General features: G+C 43.3%; 1 protein-coding gene across 11 annotated transcripts in view; it reads right to left on the bottom strand.

The window, feature by feature from the left end:
* The window catches only part of Pex5l (peroxisomal biogenesis factor 5 like), a 207,618-nt gene that overhangs the window by 51,829 nt on the left and 131,677 nt on the right, over positions 1-24,112 (bottom strand). For 9 of the 11 annotated variants that reach the window (XM_085682333.2, XM_048429890.3, XM_085682335.2 and 6 more), the window contains 4 exons: positions 18,433-18,544; positions 11,695-11,889; positions 10,603-10,729; positions 9,487-9,583 (listed from right to left, as the gene is read on the bottom strand). In XM_085682333.2, the coding sequence (XP_085538459.2) occupies positions 9,487-9,583; positions 10,603-10,729; positions 11,695-11,889; positions 18,433-18,544 (531 nt within the window). The remainder of the gene's footprint in view (positions 1-9,486; positions 9,584-10,602; positions 10,730-11,694; positions 11,890-18,432; positions 18,545-24,112) is intronic. The other 2 variants (XM_048429885.3, XM_048429889.3) reach the window with 1 other exon arrangement.

Genomic DNA, 24,112 nt, shown 5'->3' with positions numbered 1-24,112 from the left:
TGAATCACCTGACATTTTTTCCTAAGCAGCTTTGGGAGCGCTGCTCAGGACTGTCTTACGTCGGGTGCCAACTCCTTCATCTTTCTGCTGGTCCCTTCCCTGACAAAACCTTTATAATGTAGACACATGGCAAGAAATAAATGATTGATTTTATTTTACAATGTTATTTATTTGTTATTTATTTATATACTAGCAAGTAATTTGAGAGCTCAGGGGTTGGCAGAATAATGATTGTTAAATGTCCACACCACACAAAGAAGTCTATAGATTCAAGGCAACTCCTTAAAAATCCATTGATATCCGTATGTAAATATTTTTAAAACACTAAGTTGTACTGCATGAGAAAAGACCATGTCCTAGTTTGCTTTTGGTTGCTGTGATAAAAACACTGATTAAAACCAATTTGGGGAAGAAAGGGTTTGTTACATCTTAGAGGTTTCAGGCCATCATCAAGAGAAGCCAGGGCAGGAAGTCAAGGCAGGAACCTGGAGGCAGGAACTGAAGCAGAGGCCATGGAGGAACCCTACTTTATGTCTTGCTCAACCTGCTTTCTTATATAACCCAGGGCCACTTGCCAAGGGATGGCACCACCCACAGTGGGCTGGATCCTCCTACATCAATCACTAGTCTTAAAAGTGCTTCACGGGTTTGCCTACACATCAGTCTGATGGAGGCAATTCTTCAGTTGTGGTTCCCTCTTCTCAGATGACCAGTTTTGGAAACATAAGGAATGCCAATGAGTGACTAGCAAGAAAACACAGCCCCGTTGAAAATGGCCAAAGACCATGAGGATATAGTTTCTGGAAGAAGAAATGTAACTTGTCAATAGGCTTATAAAAAGTAGTCCCCTCGATTAAACAGAGAGGAAATGACAATCAAAACCACAGTCGGCATCACCTCACGTGGGTTAGGCTGTTGCCAAAAGGGTCAAAGAATATTGGAGGAGATGGAGGAAAAAGCAGGCTCTTATGCACTACTGGTAGAAAGGTAGATTTGTATTATTGTGAAAACAGCTTAGAGTGCCTGCAGAAAATCAAAACTAAACCTACCATGTGGTGCCAAGGGAATGAGACCATCATTGCGGTAATTTTAAGTGTTCTTTCAAAAATAAACCAAAGGGTATGAGGTAGTGCGTATAGTAATCAGAATAAGCCAACTTGCCATGCACACCTATTTCAAAAGATTGCATGTGATAAACACATACTTTTATTGGTCAAATAATACATAATAATAAAGAGATACATCATGCATGACCTATGAGTGGCATTAGAAAAGAAATGCACTGATATTGTTGTCTGAGGCAGTGTTTAATCACCAGGCACCATGCATGGTGCGACAGGCCCCATGTTGCTGGGATGCTTGATCTAACAGGAGTCTATTAGCATCCCTGACCTCTCTATCTATTAATCTTTCAGCTGCATTATCAACCACAGGCTGCGAAGGGCACCACATGTCAGGAGCCCAGGGTTCCAGGCCAGCTCTCCTTTCCCACCTAACAAAGCAAGCACAGATGGAGCCTTGTGTGCAAATGACATTTGATTCTGATGGCACAATCACTATTTAGGGATACTCCATTCCTCACACCATTTGAAAGGCTTTAGGTTATTACTAAGATAAGTGTTATCTAACTTACCATTTTTAAATTTCTTGGCCCAAGGAAGCGTAAGTTAAATGTTATGGAATATAAATAGCAGTTGATATGGAGCTGAAATTTTTGATACTTTTCCATTCTTTAGTGCTGTACTGAAACATGCTGGTTAAGAGCTGAGCATAGGGGGCTGAGAAATGGCTCAATGGTTAAGGGCTCTTGTGGCCTTTTCAGAGGACCTGGGTTCAATTCCCAGCGCCCACCTGAGGGCTCATAGTGATCTATAACTCCAGTTCCAGGTTATCTGATATCCTCTTCTGACTTTCTTGGGCAGCAGGCACACATGTGACACATAGACACACATGTAGGCAAAGCACTCAAACACACAAAATAAAAAAAAACAAGTAGAAGGAACTGAGTACCACATAGAGATGATAACACACACGGGTAAAATAGCCTTCCTTGAAACCAAGACATTAAAAAATATCTAACTTAGGAAAAACCTGTGACTTGGTAAAACAAATCAGCCTTGTGGACTGTGGGTATTGCTTGACAATTTGATAGAGGTATGATAAACAACGGTTGCACCCATCAGTTTGGCTGGCAGTCATCTTAACAGCATAGCTTGTCCATTTGTCCTTCTCCAATACAAAGGAGCATGGAAATATCCAGAAGGTCTTTTAAAATTCAGGTTGCTGTGCTCCCACCCCAGGGTTCCTGATTCAGTAAGTCTGGTAAGGAGTTTCAAATCTGCATCTCCACAAACCCCCAGTTGCCTCTGAGAATGCCAGCTCAGGACCACAAAGAGAACTCGGATCCACATGTATATTGTGTGTATGTGGGTAAATCTCAAGTCCATAAGCATGTGCTAGGTGTATGGCACTTACTGTCAACTTGACCCACTTAGAATCATCAGGCATCTTAGTTACTCTTCTCTCTGTGCTAAAACACCATGACCAAAAATAGCCTAGGGAGGAAAGGGACTATTCCATACTAAGATTCTCTGGTCACACTCCTATCGTTGAGGGAAGTCGGGGCAGGAACTCAAGGCAGGGACCTAGAGGCAGGAACTGAAGCAGAAGCCAATGAGGACCACTGCTTATTGACTTGCTCTCCTTTGCTTGCTCAGTCTGTTTTCTCATACAAGGTAAAACCACCTACCCAAGGGTGGCACAGCCTGCAGTGGCCTGGGTCCCATGTCAATCATGAAGTAATCAAGAGAAGACCCTACAGGTTTGCCTATAGGCAATATGATGGGAGCATTTTCCCAATTGAGATTTCTCCTCTCAGACAATTCTAGCTTATGTAAGTTAACAAAAACCAAAACCAAACAAGCAAACAAAAACAGCCAAGACACTTGGGAAGGAGAGTCTTACTGAGGACTCTCAGGTTGTATCAGGTTGGTCTGTGGGTCTCTGGGGGATTATTTTGATAATGTTAAATGATGTAGAAAGAGCCAGTCCGTTAAGGGCAGCATTATCACCTAGGTAATGGTATGAGAACAGCATGAGAGGAGAAAGCTAGCTGTCAGTAAGCGTGTAGGTAAGGAAGGATGCATTCATTTTGTTCTTTCTGATCTTGATCCTGGATACGATGTGACTAGCTGCGTCAAGTTGCTGCTCTGACTTCCCTCAATGATGGGCCACAACTGGGAATTGTAAACCAAGTAAATCTCTTCCTCCACAAAGTTGCCCGTTGTGGGATATTTTATCACAGCAGCAGAAATAAAATTAGAACACGCTCAGGTTAGAAAGTAATACAATGAGTGCTTGACCTTGGGTGCAGTATGACGTGAAAGGCAAGCAGTCTAAGCCAATTCCTAGTTTATTACCAGTCACCTTAGACAAAGAGCTGAATTTCTAAATTCTCATCTGCAGAGTCTATATTTAGTCAGAGTCCCTGTAAGAATTGAGCAGTATTGTTCACATAAATACAAATACATAATACATAGCAAATGTTCTGTCAGACCCGGCTTCTGTTATCATTTAGTTAGTGCCTTCACTAACAGTTTTGTGTTTACAGCACTTTTGTGTGGTAGTTAATGGAGACAGCATGGGTTCTCAGGCCATTTAAACACCAGACTCACTGAAACGATCAAAGGTTTTTGATTCTTAGTCAGTGGACATTTGTCATGCAGGATGCAAGCCCAAAAGGTGTGCATTGTGTGTAAGGGAACATTCCTTGCCTCAGAGTGTGGCAGAACATGATCACCGTATCCATTCTGCTGTGAAATTCCATGCCAAACATCAAGGCGAGAAAGCACTGATTTTGAAAAGAGACGGCCAGTGTATTCTCAGACACACCAAGAAACAAGCACCGAAACCACTTACACACGATCCAGAGAAAAGTCTGCGTGCTTCTGTTTTAATTGTTCTCAAGAGTCTACTTCTGTTGTTAAATCTGGTATTGTTTCCTCCTCTGGTTAGGGTCTCTGATTTACTCGTGATAAATACTTGTTGAGAATTCCCTCCTGTGCCGATTTCTCATGTGGAAAATGATGTTTCAGATTTCTGTCCTTCGTTCCCTCACTTCTTTGTTCTTCTCACCCATCCTTGCTTCCTTCCTTCCCAGTGCTCATTATTACGTGGCATCAAGAGGAATAAGATTAGATACAACCCCTAACTATCCCCCAATAGACAGAACAATGAGTATTTAAAGAGCGTTGGATTGAATTATTTTCCAGAGACACAGAGGTCTAATGCTCCTTTGAGTCCATGTCTAATCTATTTTATCAGTGTATATTCACTGTATGAAAGAGTTGGATTCATTCTGCTACTCAGGCCCAGGCCACACACATCCCAGCTGACTGCCCAACCCATACCAGTCCTGTCCCCAACTCCAGCAGACTTCCAGGTGCAGGTCACACTGTTGTGGAATATTAGTTGGAGATGTGTTACATTCATTTATGCTGTGGAACATTTGTTCAATGATGCAAAGATGTGTTGCATTCTTTTCTGTTGCATTTGTTTAACACTGTGAAGCTGTGTTACTTTGCCTGCCAAAAATACCTGATTGGTCTAATAAAGAGCCGAATGCCCAATAACTAGGCAGGAGAGAAACAGATAGGGCTGGTGGGCAGAGACTAAATCGGAGGAGAAATCTAGAGAAGGGGAGGAGGGAAAAAAGGAGATGGAGAGGAAGATGTCAGGGGCTAGCCACCCAACCACACGACCAGCCATGGAGTAAGAAGGAAAAAAAGGCATACAGAGTAAAGAAAAGTAAAAGCCCAGAGGCAAAAGATATACAGGCCAATTTAAGAAAAGCTGGCTAGAAACAAGTCAAGCTAAGGCAGGACATTTATAGGTAAGAATACGTCTCCATGTATTTATGTGGGAGCTGGGTGGTGGGCCTCCAAAGAGTAACAAAACAAAACAGAACACAACTATACCACACCAACCAGAACAGTTTAGTAACCCTGCTAACTAACTGCCCCCCTTCCTAGATTCTGCTCTCCAAATCCCTACCTATAGCCCAAACCATCCCAGCTCATTGCTGCCCTACTGCTGGGCCCTGCCCTCAAACCCAGTAGATATTCCCATTTATACATGTGTATAGTGTATGTTTTTAAAAGATTTTAATTTCAAGTGGTGTGTGTGCGCGTGCACACGCGTATGCATGTGCGTGTGCCCCCAGCATGAGTGCAGGTGTCTATGGAATCCAGAGGCCCACAGCTGGAGTTACAGAGTGCTGGGAACCAAACAGATCCTTCTCAAGAGCAGTGCACAGTTTTAACTGATGAGCATCTCTTCAGTGCCTAGACCCTAGATCTCATTCCCTCCCTACTGCTTGATCCTGTCTCTCACCACCCACACACCACCAGCCTCCTTTCTCTTCTCAAAGAGTTCCCCCATTTCCTTTCAAACGTTTTTCGTTAAGTCTAGATTCTACACATAAGAGACACATCTTTCCGAGCCTGGCTTATCTCACTTAATATGATTTTCGTGAAAGAATCTATGGTCCCTTTCCTTAGTGGCTTGATGACACTCAGTGGTGCATATGTGCCACATTTTCTCACCTGTGCCCTGGAGATCTGGGGGAGTCCAGAACTTGGCTACACTGACGAGTCATTCAATAACATGGGTGTGCAGGATCTCTGTGGTATGACACTTGGATTCCTCTAAATGAATCTTATAACCTAACCCATGGATCCCACTAACTTACGGCTGTAAGGACAGCAGACATCCAAGGGTATCTGTTGAACTGAGTTGGGAGCCAGCAGCTTTTCTAAAAACGAGGTGATGAATTTGGGAGGAGAATTGCTTGTATGAAATTCTAATTGTCTTATGAAGTTTCTATAAGAAAGTAACAGATATTCTTGAACATTGTTCAACTCATGCTAACCCAACAGAATTAAATAATAATTGAGCTTTGAGATAATAAGAGTAACAATGGCTTATGAGTTCTTCAGGCGAGCAGCACGTGGTGGCTGATATTAAGGCATCTTCCCGGGGGTGGGAACAATGTTCGCAGATTTTAACAGGTATAACTTGAATCCTGACTTTTTTTCTCCTTAGATATGCAACTTTTGGGAAACAACTTTTATTTTTAATGTAAAGTGGAAATGCTATGAAAGCCGAAGTAAACAGCGGGCATTTCCCGCTTTCCATGAGGAACTCTGAAGGCAGTGATGACCCATGGCAAAGCTCCGCGTGGCTGGAGTGGGTCAGCTGCCAGCCATGTGACGATAGCCCGCATCCAGAGTGCCTGCTGCAGCTCATGCCAGTGAAGCTGAGGCTTGAGCCCGTGGCGGAGCCTCCAGTGTGCGAATGGGGAGGGAGCCGTCTGGACCACATCTGCTGAAGAAGCTGCGTTCTCTCCCTTGGCCTCACCCAGAGATACCACACTGAGATGGGAAAAGGCAACTTTACAGCCTTTCCTTCTGCGTTTTATTCAGATTTTCAAATGCTTTAAGATAACTTTTCAAATTGTACGATCTCTTTAAGCAGTTAAGTTTATGGAATGGCAATGATAAAGTTTCTGTCAAGTGTCAAGAATCTCTGTTCTTGAGTACACAGTGACCATGTAACTCACTGTCATCACTCACTTCTCCGAGTTTTCTATTCAGGTCACCATTTGAGACTACACCTCTCTCTCTCTCTCTCTCTCTCTCTCTCTCTCTCTCTCTCTTCCCATCTTGAAAAGAAAATGAGAAAACTAAGTTTTCATGTGATGTGTTTCCATTTTCTTTGTGATTTGTAATTGAGGTTTGTAAATAGCCCCCACCTGTTGAGTCACTGCTTGGGATGATTTATGTTGGCTTGAGGCAGAGGAAACCATTTCCCTGGTTTTCCTGTGAGCCTGGAGTGGGCTCTGCTGAGTAGGATGGTCAGAGTGATTTGTGAGTGGGTCTTGATATGAGATGTTGTTCTCTCTTCAGTATAATCCCTCTGTATCTACACACAGAGGCCAGGCAGTGGCGAGTAGTGTGTTTCTCACAGTACTGTGTGTGTACACATGCGCACACTCATAAGCGTGTGCATGTGGTGGCTAGGGGTCCACCTCCAGTGTCCTCCCTCAGGTTCCACGTGCCTTGTTCTTTGAAGCACATTACTCTTTGGCCTGCTACTTGTCAGTTAGGCTGACTGAACAGTGAACCTCAGGACTCTCCCCATTTTGACCTCTCCTGTGCTGGGATTGTAAGTGTGTGCAATCACACCCAGTTTTTTTCCCACATGAAACTCGGGTCCTAATGTTTACAAAACAAGAGCTTTGATGAGCCATATCTCAGCAGTCTCCTCTTGTTTCTATCTATCTATCTATCTATCTATCTATCTATCTATCTATCTATCTATCTAATCTCTTCTTGTTTTGTTTCAATGACTCTGAGTTTCAGGCAGAGCAGCAAGCCTGTGAACATTTCCTAATTTGCTATGAAATGGAATTGAAACTAGGAGAGTATGGTTTTTTAGACAAGTCTTATCCGTAAACATACAGGGTCTGCAAACATGACAAAGGAGTACTCAGTATCTCAGTGTCTCTGAGATTCACCTGGGTGGAGGACTCTCGGGATACATTGGAAGGTGTATTTTGGACGACAACATGGGGAAGCCGAAAACCATTTTCCGAAGTGTACCGTGTTGGCGTGGGGTAAACAGGACAGTGTGGTGGGATGGAATTAACGGACCAACAGAGACTAGTAGTCATTGGGATAAGATAAATGCGTTGTGGGTTTCTATGACAACGGGGGGCCCCAGCTGTTCCTCTGGTCCAGCTTGTTGTAGAGTGGTCCACCTGTGCCAAGTCTCGCCCTGGTTTGCCACTCTATCTCACCGTTCCACAGACGGCAGCAGATGAAACACAAAGCGACTCGTGAATGCTGCTTCTCTAATGGAGGCTGCCATTTTTCTCTTAAGAAGATACATTAAAATGAGCACCAAAAATATATTTCTCATGCTGCATTTGCAATTCATTAATGTCTGGGGGACGATGTGCTCAGGAAGCGAGTTGAACGGATATCCAGCTGTAGCCTGGGATCAGCCATGTCCTTTCTGCCAAGGGTGATGACTGTGTGAGGTGAATGGTGACTTAGGAAGTTCCCAGAGTCCCTCCATCACTGGATTTCTGGGTTCTTCTCTGTCCCACTTTCTAGTGTGACTTCACAGATAACTTTCTTCATTTCTCTGTTTCCCTGTCTGTATGACGAGGTAAAGGCTCTGTCTTTTGTCAGGACCCAACCAACCTCATTTACATTGGAAACTCTTACAGCCAACAGTAATACCCACTGCTATCATAATTATTCTTTTATTTTTGAAATATCTATTTAATTTTATTTATGTGTAGATGTGCATGTGTGTGTGGGTGCCTGTGGGGTCAGAAGAGGGAGTTGACTTCCTGAGAGCAGCTGCCCAGCATGGGTCCTGGGAACTAAACTTAGGTCCTTTGCAAGCGTAGTGCACGCTCCTGTTGCTGAGTTAGTGCTCTGGCTCCAATTATCCCCTTATTTCAATTGAGATCTATACATGAGCCACAACCTGTGATGTGACAAATTTAAGAACCTTTCTTCTGCTCATATTCTTCCATATTTAGTCTCACTACAGTTGGACTGTAGAAGGCCGGGATACGCATACACGGTTCTTAGAAGATCTTTGTGGTTGAAGGGTAAGGCCTTAAAACATGCCCAAGGGACACAGAGACTGCCATTGCTTCTTTCGGAACCGTAGGAGAGGTAAGCGGCCATAATGAAGCCTGTTGAGGAGCCTTGGGGCTAGCAGTGGACAGTTAGATAGGATTCATGGTCTACTTCTTCCTGCTATTGAACCCTAGCAAGCCATGGTGGACTTTACTGAGACTGACAGCTCCTGTGAGAAATATCTTTATAATGCAATTTATAGTAACACACAGGATTACTGAGTATTAGATAACACACACACACACACACACACACACACACACACACACACACAAGTCTCTATGGTTCTCTGTACTGGGCACTCATTAAGTAGCTCTCATTATGGTTACTATTACTGCTGGTGCTGGAGTAATATAATTCTTGGCATAAATTTATTTTAGTGTGACAGAATATTGGGTATAGCCTCTTTACAGGGCACGGATGTGAATGAATACGCAGGGTGTAATTTCCTCTTCTTGGTGTTCTGTTACGTAAGTTGTGCTAATACTGGACTAGAACAGATTTTTGTATTGCCAAATAATGGGACAGTCAATGGCAGCACAAGGAAAATGTGCTAAGTACACAGTGAATTCATTAGCACATTTTCCAGCCAAATACATGGAACTGTATACAGTTATTCTAAGCACCGAGACAGCTATGGGGTGAGAACACACTTTGCAATGCAAAGTTTAGAAAAACACTTCAAACTTTCTGTGCAAAATTTAAATAAAATATTTACGGTGCAGTTCCTGCTAGAGCAGACGGGTTTCCTAAGATTTGCTTTTGTTACCTGTGCCGGAGCCACAAGTTCCAATTCGGAAGCCAACTCGGAGTTGAGGGCACTCTTCCCGGAGCTCAGTTCTGGCTGAGATCTGTGTTCTGAGGACCTGCAGGGAGACATTGAGGCCATTTGTGCACAGCAAGAACAAGCGCAGCCAGAAACCCAGCAGCAACCAGGCTTTGGGCAGAACTCCGACAGAAGTAAACTTTTGAAAGTTTCCTTCATAATTGTCACTTCCATTTAAACAACTACAGACTGTCTGCTAGATAGAAGTTTTTCCCTTTCTCTCCCTCCCTCTCTCCCTCCTTCCGTCCCTCCCTCCCTCCCACCCTCCCTTCCTCCCTTCCTTCCTTTCTTTCTTCCTCCATCTCTCCCTCCCTTTCTAACCCTCCCTCCTTCTCTCCAATTCTTTTCTTTTTTCTTTCTCTCTCTCTCTCTCTCTCTCTCTCTTTCTTTCTTTCATAACTGAGAGTCCAGGTGAACCATGGGAAATGAACACAATACCAATTTTCACATAGGAAATTCCATATTTATGAAAAATAGCATTCTGATCTGGTTGGAGATAGTTCATAGACAGAGCCCTATGCATTCGGATTGTCACCGTATACGGATATGTATCAGGGCAAAGGAGACAGAAACAGGAGGCTGCCCTTCCCAAATCTTTAAAAACTGGTGTTCTGGTCATTTTTCTTCAACTTAACACAAACTAGAATCATCTGGAGAAAGGGGTCCTCCGTTGAGGAATTGTCTCTATCAGATCAGTCTATGGGTGTGATTGAAAGAGCAGAAAAGCTGTGTAGCCAGGAACCACTGACTGCCATTGGGGCAATGATACCTCTCTCTCTCTCTCTCTCTCTCACACACACACACACACACACACACACTGCACTTCTGTCAGCTGATAGCTCAGCTACACATTTTTGCTTTTTCTTTCTTTTTTTACTTTTTAACTTTTATTTATTTATTTTTTACAATTTAGTCAAAGTGGTTTGTGGAAGTGCTAAGGTATAGAAGGTTATTATTCAGGATCTCGGGTTTCTGGATTCACTGAGCCCCCTGACCCTTCCCAGACACAAAGGGCACCCCCGCTCAGTCAGTGTAAACTGCGGTCTCAGGACACCTTACCAGAGGAGCTCTTTGGACCCGGACCTCGACGAGCAGGACTCCCTTTCTGCCAGGAGATGGCCCTTGCTTGTTCGCTCCCCATGAAGCTTGACATCATCCCACTTTTCCAGCTGTGTTTGAATATCTACTGAGGAAGAAGAAAGTGGAAGAGAAAGCCCAGGGCCAAGCGTGAGGGCACACATAGAAAAGAGATTGATTAAGAGACCCAAGGCCAACATTTATTTTCTTAAGGGTGCATGAAAATGAATTAAATCATAGGCAGCTAAAAAAGACCAGGCTTATTAAGATAAACTGGGTTGCCTTTCCAATTGAAGCACTCAAGTAAAATTAATTTCTAAAGCTAGTTTTATGAATCTATATGTATTTGCCTGACATACAAATGCATGCACACACACATACACACATGCACGTGTGTGCATGCTTGATATTCTCTCAATTTCCTGGTTGCACGAACTGAGGTGTTAACTGTCCTTTCATAGGAGGAATGTCGAGTGTGCTGATAAAAGTTGAGCTTGGAAGTCGGCTAGGATCAGGTGTGCATTTCCAGCTCTTTCTCTGACTAGCTGTAAGATCTTAAATAAATTAAAATTTAAACCCCGTTTTCACAGATTTCAGAGTTGTAGTAATGAGACTAACCATGTAGGTGATGCAGTGTAGTTGCAGGCTATGGCAAGCCAGCAGTGAGGGGGATTACCAGCTATCACCATCACCCTGGATATTATCTTAGAAATGTTTTGTCTGGATGTCCCCAAGTCCTGTGCTGCTCTTATTTGTCCCCTTTGTCCCTCTCTTCTCTAAACTGAGAATTCCTAGAGAGCAGGGACCACATTTTCCTGTAGTTTCAGCTCCTGGCATCCCCCCCACGCTCAGCCCATTGGGAGGAACACACCGTGCACGAATCTACATCACTTTTCTGAAGCGGAGCCCCGACGGCTACTCAGTCCAAGCGCAAAAGAAGCTACCCCCTTCCCAGTTCCCAGAAGAACTTTATCTTTCCCATTCCCATGTTTACTCTCTGAAAGTCATCCTGAAGTTGACTGCCACATGGGTGCTGACAAGACAAGCCACAGCTGCTGCAAACCTTTGCCTTACCTAAGTCTAAGGATGACGTCTCCGGGCCCCGCAGAGCCTGGGCCCTCTGCTCGCTGTCCCCACTGATGAGGTCAGAGCCATCGGCTTTCTTCTTGAGGGATGAGCTCTTTGATGAGGACTCTGATTTCTTGCCTTTGGTTTGGGTTTGAGAGACAGGTTCACTTAGGTCCAGGAGATCCAAGCCAGTGGTCAACACTATGGAAGACAGAAGGTTAGAGAAGCCCATTTACTTCCTGTAGTCATTATTATTTTTCTATTTATTTTTGTATGTATGTATGTATGTATGTATGTATGTATGTATGATGTATGTATGTGTGTGTGTATGCATGCTCAAGGGTGCATGTGTGTGTGTCTCTGTGTGTCTGTGTGTAGGTCAGAGACAACTTTAGGTGTTGTGCTTAGGTGCTGTCTGCTTTGCTTTTTGAGACAATGTTTTTCACTGGCCTGGCACTGGACAAGCATGTTAGTCTGGCTGGCCTTTGAGCCCTCACGATCTGCCTGTCTCTGCCTTTCCAGGGCTAGGGTCAAATCACCGTGCCCCTTCCTCTTTTCTTTTCTTTCTTTAAGCATGATTTCTGAGGATGGAACTCAGAGCTTTGTCCTTACAAACCAACCACTTTACCATCTGAGGCCCCTCTTCAGTCCTCAGTAGTCTTGTGTGTCAGTTGGATGTATTGAGCCCCTATGTTGATAGGCTGAATTAGAGTCGGCAGTTCAAGCCTCTCGTCATTGACAGGGGAAGGTCTGTGAGGCTGGGAAGCTGGCCGTGTGTCCCCTAGGCTAACACCAGGCAAACCTCACCTAGACCCACCTCCGTGGTGAGAAAGTTTAGGACAAAAATAAAACAAATCTCCATTCAGGTGCAGTAGCTCTGTTCTGATTAATTTCTAGGGAAGGTTTGCTTTTGATTATGGCTTTTCCAGAAAAGGGACAATGCACACAGAGTTCATAAAGTCTAGCGTAATCGTTTACTGAATTAGACAGTTTGGTTGGAAAATCACATGCTGCCCGGGGCTCACTGGAGATGGGTTATATAATGCAGTTGGTGAGCAGGGACGGTGCTAACTTCTTGACATTTACTATGCCAATTTTTATTCCGGCATAACCAGCTCTAGGGTGGTTACACTTTTACTTCCTAGTAGGTTGATTTCAATGAAGGCAGAAATAATAGCATGTTCCTTTGCAAAACCAGAATGAATAAGGTCAGCTTTGAACCTGTTTCTTTTTCCAGCATAGGCAACTTGTATTTAACTAGCCCTTCCTGAGAAATGGGACAGAAAGGAGACACGATTCCTCCCTCCAGCTCTTCCTTGCCTTGGGCTAGAGAGGTTGAGCATCCATCTGAGAAGCCAGGGCCTTCCTCAAACTCTTCCCTCCACTTAGGCAAAGCAAGAGGCAGTAGAGCAGCCCCTTCATTGGTCTCCCCCGCAGTCTAGAGCAACCACTACAGCACATTTCCCAATCACAAGTCATCCTCTGGGTGGAGATCAGTCCCATCCCATCTGCTTCCCACTTGGTGGTCCCCTTGGCAGAGCCAGGGCTCCACTGAGCTCACAAGACCTGTTTCTTTAGTACACACAGTCTGCCTGAACATATACACGAGCTAGCCCTCCTCAGGGGAGTCTCTGGTGTGTGAGTCAAACTTGAGTCCCCTATCACCGTGTGTCTGATGTGCCTGGAGGGAAGTTTCTGGAGCAGCCTGAGCTCTGAGTTTCTGCATCTGAAAATGGAGAATCAATAGTCTCTTAGAAGGGCGGAATGGAGAATAGATGGTCTCTTAGAAGGGCGGAATGGAGAATAGATGGTCCAGTGGACACAAAGTGCCAGACTTCTTCTAAGTCCTCACTCAGTAAATACTATTTCAGGCAGAAGAAGGGACAGCACAGCTGTGGAGGGTTTGCTTGGCATTTATGAGCCCCTGGGTTTATCCCCAGCACTGTTCACACATATACACAGAGAGGCACAAACACACACACAGACACATACACAGACACACATACAGACACACACACAGAGACACACACACAGACACACACACATAAACACACACAGAGACACACACAGACACACACACAGACACATACACAGATACACAAACACACACACAGACACACAAACACACACAGATACACAAACACACACAGACATACACAAACACACAGAGACACACACAGACACAGACACACAGACACAGACACACAGACACACACAGACACAAACACAGATACACACAGACACACACAGAAGCACACACACACAGACATAGATATACACAGACACACACACACAGACACACACAGTGACAAACAAACACCCAGACACACACCCAGACACCCAGACACACACTCAGACACAGAGACACACACACAGACACACAGACACACACATACAGACACACACACAGACACACACACACAGACACACACACACACAGACACACAGAGACACACAGACACACAGACACAGACACACACAGACACACACACACACTTTCTATTTTTGAAGGGCCAAATTGTAACAGATCCCTCTTTCTTATTTAGTGTTCCTGTTCTCTTGTTCTGTTCTGTTTCAAGCCACAATCAAATCTACAGAGAGAGAGAGAGAGAGAGAGAGAGAGAGAGAGAGAGAGAGAGAGAGAGAAGAAATGTTCCTGAGGACAAAACAATAAGAGACAAGGATTTTGTCTCCACAGAGGAGTCAATGAGGTGAATTTGTCACGAATGGCCTGAAGGGGTCATCTTGCTGTTGCTGAGTTTTCTGGAGAAGATGGGAACCACTTTCTAAGGGCTTGGGGAGAGGAGTGCATGGTGAGTCAGAAGCAAAGTGGGTGGAAAGAGGCTGCTAGAACCAAGTCAATTGGCTTCTGAGCCAAATTTAAGCCTGGCAGGCAGCCAAGACAGTGTTCCATACACTTCCTATTCACTGAGCGGTTAAATGAAACTTCTATACACTATAGGAATGGCAAGGACTCTAGGCCAATGGGACTTCCTTATGATGGAAGGAATGCTCCAAACGCCTTTTCCATCGTACAAACATTTAAAAACTAGCCTCTTGCCCCTAGACTTCTTTTAGAAGCAAATTTTCTAGGCATTGTGAACTTATAAATTGAAAGTACTTTTGCTACAAAATAGTAGCTGGCGGGTTTTAATTTAATCTCTGTTTCTGAATGAGTGAACAGAAAACTCAAACTGGCCAGTCACTGTCCACTCTGAAGCATCCTGGGCCCTTTCTGTGTTCTCCGTGCTGTCATTGTGTTTTTTTTTTCTTTCTTTCTGTAAATATGAAGCTGGAGCCTAGCTTATGCAAAGGCCTTACTTACTGCCCATTTACTGGAAGCAGTGTCTTAGAAGTCGAATGGCTTTGAAGCCGAGAGTCCCCTAGGATGACAACTTTAAAAGCCGAGAAGGTTAGGGCAGCCTCTGGAGTCTGGGGGACAGCATGTGGTTATGTGTAGGGTGCAGTAGTTGAGGCTTAAAGTCAAGGGCTTGCAGCCCCTCCGGTGCTCCAAAGCGAGCATGCCTGAGCACAGAAGCTGGGTGCTTTGTTGACTTCTAGATTAAAGTGAAAGCATTCTCCTGGACACATGAAGGTTTGGGTCTCAGTGCTTTTGTGTGTAAAGTAAGAGTCCAAGGATCATTGGCTTTCAGTTGTGTGTGTCAGAGTGCGCATGTGTGTGCATGTGTGTGCATGTGTGTGCACATAAGCGCAAGGAAATACCTTCTAAGCAGCCCTTTCTAACTGTTGGTCTCATGACTCGATCAGAAATCACAAGCAAGGACCACAGCTTCTCTTATTGATCTCTGAGAAGGAACCTGTCCTGTGTTCTAACATACGTTAGAGTTATTAAATTGCAATGCAGTATATTGCAAATTTTGTCATGTTACACGTATGGCAATCTAATCTCTTAGATTAGATTATTGTTCAGTGGCTTTCAGAACAATTGTTATCAACCTGTGTACAGTATCCATGCACCTGCTCTTTTAAATCAAGGGTCCTGTTGAGTCTGAGGCCGAAGCCTGTAATCTCAGCTACTTGGAAAGTAGGTGGATCACCATTTGCTGTGAATTCAAGGCCAACCTGGATATTTTAGTGAGAACGTGTTTCAAGATATAAAAAAGGAAAAAGAAGGTGGGGAAAATAGCTCAGTATGTATGAGATTTGGGTTCAATTCCCAGTACAGAAAAAAACCCCTCATAGGTACATAATTATTTTCTATTATTAACAATAAATCTAAAGATATATTCTTTTAAAATTTGTTAGAGAAAAATTTTGCCACTTTGGAAAATTACTTCCTACATTGTTTACTTTGTATTGATTTTTATAAGAACCACATTCTGTAGGGATTTAAAAATATAGCGAGTTTTGCCTTAAGATATGTTTCTAAGCTTGTAAAACAAAGTGTCCAACATAAGATGATTGGAAATCACTGTATGGCAGAAAAGATTCAGAATATTGCATTATGGATTGAATGGCACTCCACCCCTTGTTCATAGGTAGAAGCCCCCGTACTTCGGAAAATGACCTTATTGGAAATGTGACTAAAGATGAGGCTGTTTGGAGGCCAGGACACAATCCTGGGATGACAGATGTTCTCATGGAAAGAGGGAATTTGGACATAGGTAGGTGTGTAGACAGAGAGATGGATGCGGTCTGCACACAGATAAAATCCCACTTGGAGTCATGTGTCACATCCAAGAAACCACTAGGAAGGATCAGAGGGGGTAACAATGTCTTCCCAAGAGCCTACAGCAGTGTGTCCGGTCAGCACCTTGATCTGAGGCTTAGACACTGATGACTGTTCTCTCAGTTTGTGGCAGGCCAGCAAATCCCAGGGGCCTCCTGTCTCCGCCTTCCAGTGCTGGGATTGTAAACACAGGCTTCCATGCTTTTGCTTTTTAACCCAAGAGTTCCGGGGACTGAACTCCAGTTCTTATGTCTACACAGCTAGTGTTTACTGGCTGAGCCACTTCCCAGCCCCCAGGGCTCACTGCTTGGAAGGGGCTTAGTTTCTTCAATTGAAAAGTGACAATGAGCTTCCTCAGAGCATCTGATTCTTGTGGAATTGCCTACAATTAAGAGACCAGGCTCTGTGTTTTCTGGGTTAGCTCTCCAGTTTCAGCCGGCTGAACCCCAGCTTCAGAGGTTAGTATTAATCGGATCTGATAGTTGAATTCATTTTAATGTCCTGCTTAGAATACAGCCAGCACCGTTCTGTGTTCCTGAACACTCCGAGTGACAGTTGGATTTAGAAAACAACTTGGTCATGACATTAAGTAACAAAGAAGGAGATTCAAGAATGCTGTCACCTGACATCAATCGGTGTGACCTCCCAGGCTCGACTTTACCACTGTCAGCACATCCATAGACGGCTTCCTTCCCTTCATCTCCTTGAGTAATTTACAAGGTAAGGATCTTTCTGCTTTTAGATATGGAGAGTGAGGCTCAGCTATTGTTACCAGATAGACAACAGAAAGCAGCAGCTGGCCCCACAGTACAGAACTGGGAGGAGAATGCATGAGGTCACATCTCCAAGACTTTCTTCTACCTGGGCTGCCGCCGGCCAGCATTAGATTTCCCTCTCTGTAGTAATTTACAGCAGCCTTGAAAAACATCTTTTTCTTTTTCCTATCTGATTTTCTTCACTTAGGATTCCAAGCGGTAAAAATGTAGGTCACGTGCCAGTGGAGGCCACTGTGGAAAAGTGGCACCAATGTAAGAAGGAAGTGTGAGCTCAGGCTCTTCTCATAATTGGCACCGCCCACCCACTCACCATAATCTCTGATTTCCTATCCTGAAACAGCACGCTTTCCTCATTATTTGAAGAGCACACCTTTGAAAGGGTGTGTTGGCCCAGTGAGGTAGACGTGTAAAGAAGCCCTGCCGGAGGAATGTGGATCCTGCCGTCACTCTGAGGCGGTCTTTCCTCGGATTGATGGTGATGGCGTGCCCATCCCTACACGTGCCAAGCAAGAGCTGAGCAGAGGAGGGTGTTCTGCTGAGAATGCTTAGTTCCAGGAAGGGTTTGTACAAATCGGATGCTCAGGTGATTTATATATATAGAGAGAGCAAGGACCACACTTAAATGGCCCTATAACATCCTATGCCCACAGGGTATTTTAATTATCACTGACCTCTACTCAGAAAGACTACCGCAACATTTTTATTTGGCTGGACTTTTGCTTCAGAAAACATTTCCAAAAATAATTGCACCATCAAGCTGAAGTCGCGAAATCTCCCTCTGAGATAGCAGCTTTCCTTTATAGCATGGTGGGTTCTGAGAGGCAGGGTGGTAAACTCAGAGGTGTGTGCACCAAAAGCTGAGTGAGAACAGCAATATACTGAAGACCAGCGAAGTCGACTGGGTAATACACAGTGTGGTTTGCTGGGCAATCAAAAGTCATTTATTAATTTATGCTGGATTGTATACATCACTTGATTGCAAACATCATTCCCCACTTAAAAGGCCTGGAGAGGGGGATGGTGAGAGGGCTCAGTAGGTAAAGGCACTTGATGCCAATGCTGACAATCAGAGCTCAATCCCTGGGCCCCACCAGGTGGAAAAGAAACATCTCTCTGAGCCCTACTATGCCCTCCATAGGTCTGTTTCAATATGCAAATGTCCACACCCACAAATAAATAAACATACCTCCCCACTTCTTTAGAAAAACGCCTGGAGGAAAAATACATACATCTATGGGTAACGCACACCCAACTCGAGCATAGTTAGAAGGGAATTACCGGCTGTGTTGGACGTTACTGGTTTTGCAATGGCCTCAGATTTGGTTTCACAGAGGAAGTCATCGATGGAGGGGCTCAGAAGAGGTCTGCTTTCTTGTTGCTCATTCACCAGCTGAGAACAAATGAACACAGGCATCAAAGGGCTTCTTGGCTAAACTGCGGAAGCATTTGAATGAAAACACAGCCCTGCAACACAAGAGGACAAGCAAGCCCTACCGAAATCAACACAAACAGAAATAAAATAATGGGGTGGGCCAATAGAGAAAACAAAACATTACCACAGGCTGGGGATGAGCCTTCAGCACTGTTAATATATTTTTGGTGCAGCCAACTTTAGTATTAAAGCTAAAGCCTGTTCTCTCCCTCCTGGAGGGGCTTTAGAGTCACCTGATTTCAGCACAAGAGAAAAGACACCTGGTCCATCATAGATGCTATGGGCTCACACCATTATCTATCTGAACTAAAAGTCTTAGAAACTGAAACGGGCTTCAGATTCTGTGGTGATGGACTCTCATGAGGACTAGCTACTTGGTGTCGGTGAGTGAGATGCACACACACATGGACCTGTGCAGTTGGTTAGATGAACACTACTTTTGTTCCTTTATTAAAAGCTCAAGGTACCTAGAGCCAACCCCCATTTCCTTAGCATGGTTTTGGAGAATATAGCAAATATTATTTGAGATAAGAAAATATTATTGCATTACCTGTCTAGGCATGTAGTAGGTGTTTGTGAAAACATTTAGTCTATGGGAATAGATTTCTATAAGTATAATCCTATTTTTCCATTAGTTATTTCTATAATTTAATAATTTGTTAGACTTAAAATTCTAACTGAAATCTATTGTAGTATGTTCCTAATTACTGGTAGTGGCCAGTTATTTACTGCTTCACTTTGAATTCACACTTTCTATAGTTATGAGAAAGTACACATAGACGCAAGTAGTTAATTACTATCTTGGGTGTCTTGGTTTCCTGGGAGAAGCACACCTGTTTGACTCTACTTGTGGTCAAGAAAAGATGTGCCTCAAAGTCCCTAGAATTTTAATAACTAACCTGTCAAGGTTTTACTTTTTTTTTTTTTTTAAAGAAACATAAATTAAGAAACAACGGACTTTGGAATACTGCCAAGTCGGAATAGAGAACTGCACTCATTGTCATGTCATTGTGTCTCTGGTTCAAAGTCAACAAAGTAGCTCATGGTCATCAGAGACTGGACACCCAAGCACACAGTTGTTGCTACAGTGTCTCAAACCTCAGGTCTTCGTTAGAGCTTTTCATGGAGAATTAAACATTTGATTTTCCTATCTATTTGTGGATATTAGTGAGGGATACCTTAGAGATCACCTTTCTTTAGTGTTTAAGTTAATGTCATTAGTCTTCAGTTAGTGATAGTTTTAATGTTACTACATACAAAGACACGGTTTACTGGGAATCACGGTTCCTAAGGTGGGGTGGGCTTTCGCCTTTTTTTTTTTTTTGTCTGCTTGTTTTAAAAGATGTACCTTTAGCCTACAAATAAATTCTGATCCCTTCGCTTTTGTTTTCTGTTTTGCTTTTTGTTTTCCTCTTGGCCATTGCCCATGCTGTTTATTTTGAAATAGCTTTATGTCTTGAGGGTCTGTGAGCGCCCTGAAGTTTCTAGGTAAGACATTTGAGTTTTTAAGAATGCTGTGGATAAATCAAGCTTAGGAATTAGTCTAAATATTTTCTGGCATATAACTCCATTTTAGGATCTGAAGATGAACTTGAAATCATTGGCAAGGCAAATAGGATGCATCTGGATCTGCTTCTCACACGGGCAGTTTGTGTACAACTTTGTGCGGGGGACCCTTTCTAGGATCCAGCCATCATGTTGGGCATAGTGATGACATCTGCTCTTTGAACCCTCAGTATTTAATGAAATAAACCTTTCCTGAGGAATATGGTGTGGATTCCACAGTGCCAAGATTTCTGGAGACTGACAGCCACCATCAAACACGGCACTGCACTATACTCTAACAGGCCCGCACTCACCAAGCAGCCCCCTGGCCCTGTTGGCTCACATGTAGGAGACATAACACAACTGTGACTTTAAAAGTCTAAATATTTACGTATGATGCCAGAGCTATCTCTTTAATAATCAGAACTTATCTAAAGAAAATCTAATTTCACAAACAGGCAACTATGTATAACTAAATTCTCTTTATGTTGATTAAAAAATAGGAGTTATTTCTTCACTAACATTTTGATTTGGAGGAGAATTTAGATAGTGTTTGGTTTGAAATGTTTGTGAACACATAAGGGCTGACTTAGGGACAGGACCTTTGTCTAAACACAAAGCTCATGTGTATTTCATACACACCTTGCACACATGCTTGAAGGTAAGTCTATGTAATAAGTTTTGTGTGCCTGCCTCTCTTTTGGCTGCCACCTCTAAAGTCAGAGGCTTCCACTCATAGCTCCATACTGGAACTTAATAAGTTTTGGATCTAATTTCAGAATAGGAATGCTAAACCTGTATCAATTTTAGTATAGATAAACACAAGTTAAATTACAAGCAATGTTCTCTGGTCCTCCCTCTTCCAAAACAATGAAGGGCTCAGGATTTATCCCTGGATCCCGATTCTGTGTACATGGTTGCAGAACAGGCCTGAGTTTCTATAGCTTAGGATATTGGGATATTCAAGTTCTGTAGATACTCTTAGCTCTTAATGCTGAAAAACCACCCTGTATTATTTGGCGAATTCCAGAGAAATTATTGTTTGTATCAACATCTAAACGGAGAAACGAGTGAAAGGCACTATTGAATAAGGGCTTTCTTCAGGGCAGCATGCTTGTCAAAGAGGATTTTGTTGGCATTGAGGAGTCACTCATTCCAATTTCAGATGGAGTCCCCGAAGGAAGGAAGAGCCGATAGCCCTCTCACAGTCACTGCGCACCAGAGGAATGGGAACCAGGGGACAGTGTCTCAGAAAGATCCCAATAAATCCAGGGCAGAGTCATGCCTCTCCAGTCTTCTAGTGCCCTGCCTCTGCAAGGCTGGTGTCTCTTCGGTGTCCAGTGTCCTGTTTCTGACCACTGCTGACTCCAGAACTGATGGAAGCATGTGATGGTCATGTCATATCCCTATGCCATTCTTGAGGTTTCACTCCAGAGACACAAAACGAGAGGGCACTGTGAGCAGCCTTTAGTGTTAGCATTTTTCAGGCTGGACCAGTGAGGTGGTGCCCTGGCTGCAGTGGGATGAGGCGAGGGTTCCAGGTGAAGAAGATGAAAGGCCAGAAGACAGTGAGCATGAAAGCCATCCAAGTGGGTCAGAAAGAGCTTGGGCCTGGATGGAGGTGTGGACGATGAGGAAAGAGACATCATGAAGACAAAGGAAGATCCCGTTACAGGGTCTGAAGTGAGACACAACCATGGCTCGCCCGTTATAGCCTTCACAGCTTCTAGGAGGGGAAGTTCATGCAAAAGGTATTCAAGAAATGGCTGACAAATGAGACAATGGCTGGGTAAGAACTTAAGGCACAACAACGTGTAGCTTGCACAGTCTAATTAAATGGATTGAACATTGTTTTAGTCATGGCAATGGTATTTTTTAAGTGTGTAGACAGGATCAGCTTTCCCCATCCCTCCTCTTGTTTAGCAAGTGGACTGTTTTCCTCGTGGTGATCTAAGAATAAATGAATCTTTAAGGTCACAGAGGAAAGGTTCATGTTGAATGGAATCCCCCGAACCATCCTGCTAAACTTTACTTTCAAATTGTGTGCTGCGGATTCCTTCCTCATTCATCGGCAGGATGAAGCTCATTGGCATTTAGATTTACTTCTATTCATTTGAAAACACTTTATCAATTTCCCTCATTTAAAACTTTGGGTACAGAGCATATTGGTGTTATTAAAATGTGAATCAAAGGTTTCTAATTCTTGGCTAATAACAGAGTCAGGTCGTGCAATTTTGAGATCAGCTTCTTAGATTAATCAAATTATCATAGCTGACTTTAAAAGGCCCATTTCATTAGGTGTGAGGTTTTGTCTCAGTCTGTTCACATCTTTCCATTTCTCTTTCTTTTCTGGCTGTGGCCTCTTCTCAGTATTTGCGTCAGCTCGAAGGTCATTGGGGATGTAGCTCATGAGAGAATATGTACCTAGCACGTGCGAGGCTTTAGTTTCAGTTCCAAGTACATGCAAAACAAGCCCCATGATGGTAATGGATGCTTACTTGTCTTTCACACACCCTTACAATGGCACAGGCACACCTTTATGGAGCCCCTACAATGGCACACCTTGATGGCTCTTGATGGCACCACTACAACAGCACACCTTGATGGCACCCCTACAACAACACACCTTGATGGAGCCCCTACAATGACACACCTTGATGGCTCACTACAATGGCACACCTTTGTGGAGCCCCTACAATGGCACACCTTGATGGCACCCCTGCAATAGCACACCTTGACCTTCAGTGGAGGGAGTGAACACTATTACTATGCTTATGTAGCACTACCATCTTAGTTTTAATGTTTTTCTTCTCACTAGACTAGAACTGTCATGGCATTAGAGAGTTTATTGCATTTTTTTCCATCCTATAGTAGTGGTTTAATAAATATTGACCAGCTTTATGTAGTGAAACTGGCTGACTGTACAATAGAATGATCATGAGGGTGTCCTGGACGTCATACCGAATTCTAGCAACCCATGGCAAGATTAGTGGTCTTTCAAAATGCTTACCGACTTCCTAGAAAGCTTTATTCTAGACATTCAGGTCCATTTCCTTCCAGGGTTGTGTCTTTTAGATGGGGAATATGGGGTGCCTAAGCAACATTTTCTGATGCTATCAAGGCTGTTAATTTTCTAGCAAGAGGAAGAATGCCACGGATTAACATCTAAAGCAGTGGACATTCACTCAGGCTTGTGCTAGACCGACACCACCAGCCCTGGCGAGAAGAACTGGATACAGGTGAATGGCAGGGCAAAATCACCACAAGACACAACCTCCTCACCTCATTTTTTATTTTAAATCCGAAACTTGCATCTGGAGAGTTTGAGGGAAAATAGTTCCAAAGACACAGAAATGGGGGGTACAGGAGAAAGTAGGTGAGTCGGCAGATTTGCATGAAGGGCTTCCTTATCAATCAAGATTCAAAGGACAATTGAGCCTTTATATTTTATTGTTTACCGAATATTCAGTCAATGATTTCAATTGAATTGTGACTTACTAAGACTGGGCAGTTGACATGACCAACAGATGCTGCCACACAGGTGCGGGGAACACCAGCAGTTCCGATAGATTATTATCTCAATATTTTATCTGAAAGTACTTTGCCTAAGTTACATTTTAACTCCTCTAGTTTTAGTGTTTTTTTTTAAATTAAATTTTATTTTACAGTCTATTTGGACCAAATTGTAAGGAAATATTTTACTTAAAAATATTTTGTTTATTTTTGCGATTATAATATAATAACATCATTTCTCCTTCTCCTTCCTCATTCCAACCCCTCCTTGCTTCTATTCCAATTCATGGCCTGGTTAGAAAATATTTTTCTTTTAAATACATTCTGTTGCTTAAATAAGAGTGTATAATCATATTACTTACTTTGCGACTAAAATTTAACTTTATTTTCAAGTAAATCTATCGCTTAGGTTTTTCATTCGAAGAAACACAGTGAAAATCTGTGTCAACATACTAAACATTGACAATA

The sequence above is a fragment of the Myodes glareolus genome, chromosome 20 (genome assembly GCF_982192425.1).
Source record: "Myodes glareolus chromosome 20, mMyoGla1.1, whole genome shotgun sequence".
NCBI lineage: Eukaryota > Metazoa > Chordata > Mammalia > Rodentia > Cricetidae > Myodes > Myodes glareolus.
The sequence above is the reverse complement of the archived record's forward strand: the minus strand, read 5'-3'. Positions and strand labels throughout refer to the sequence as shown.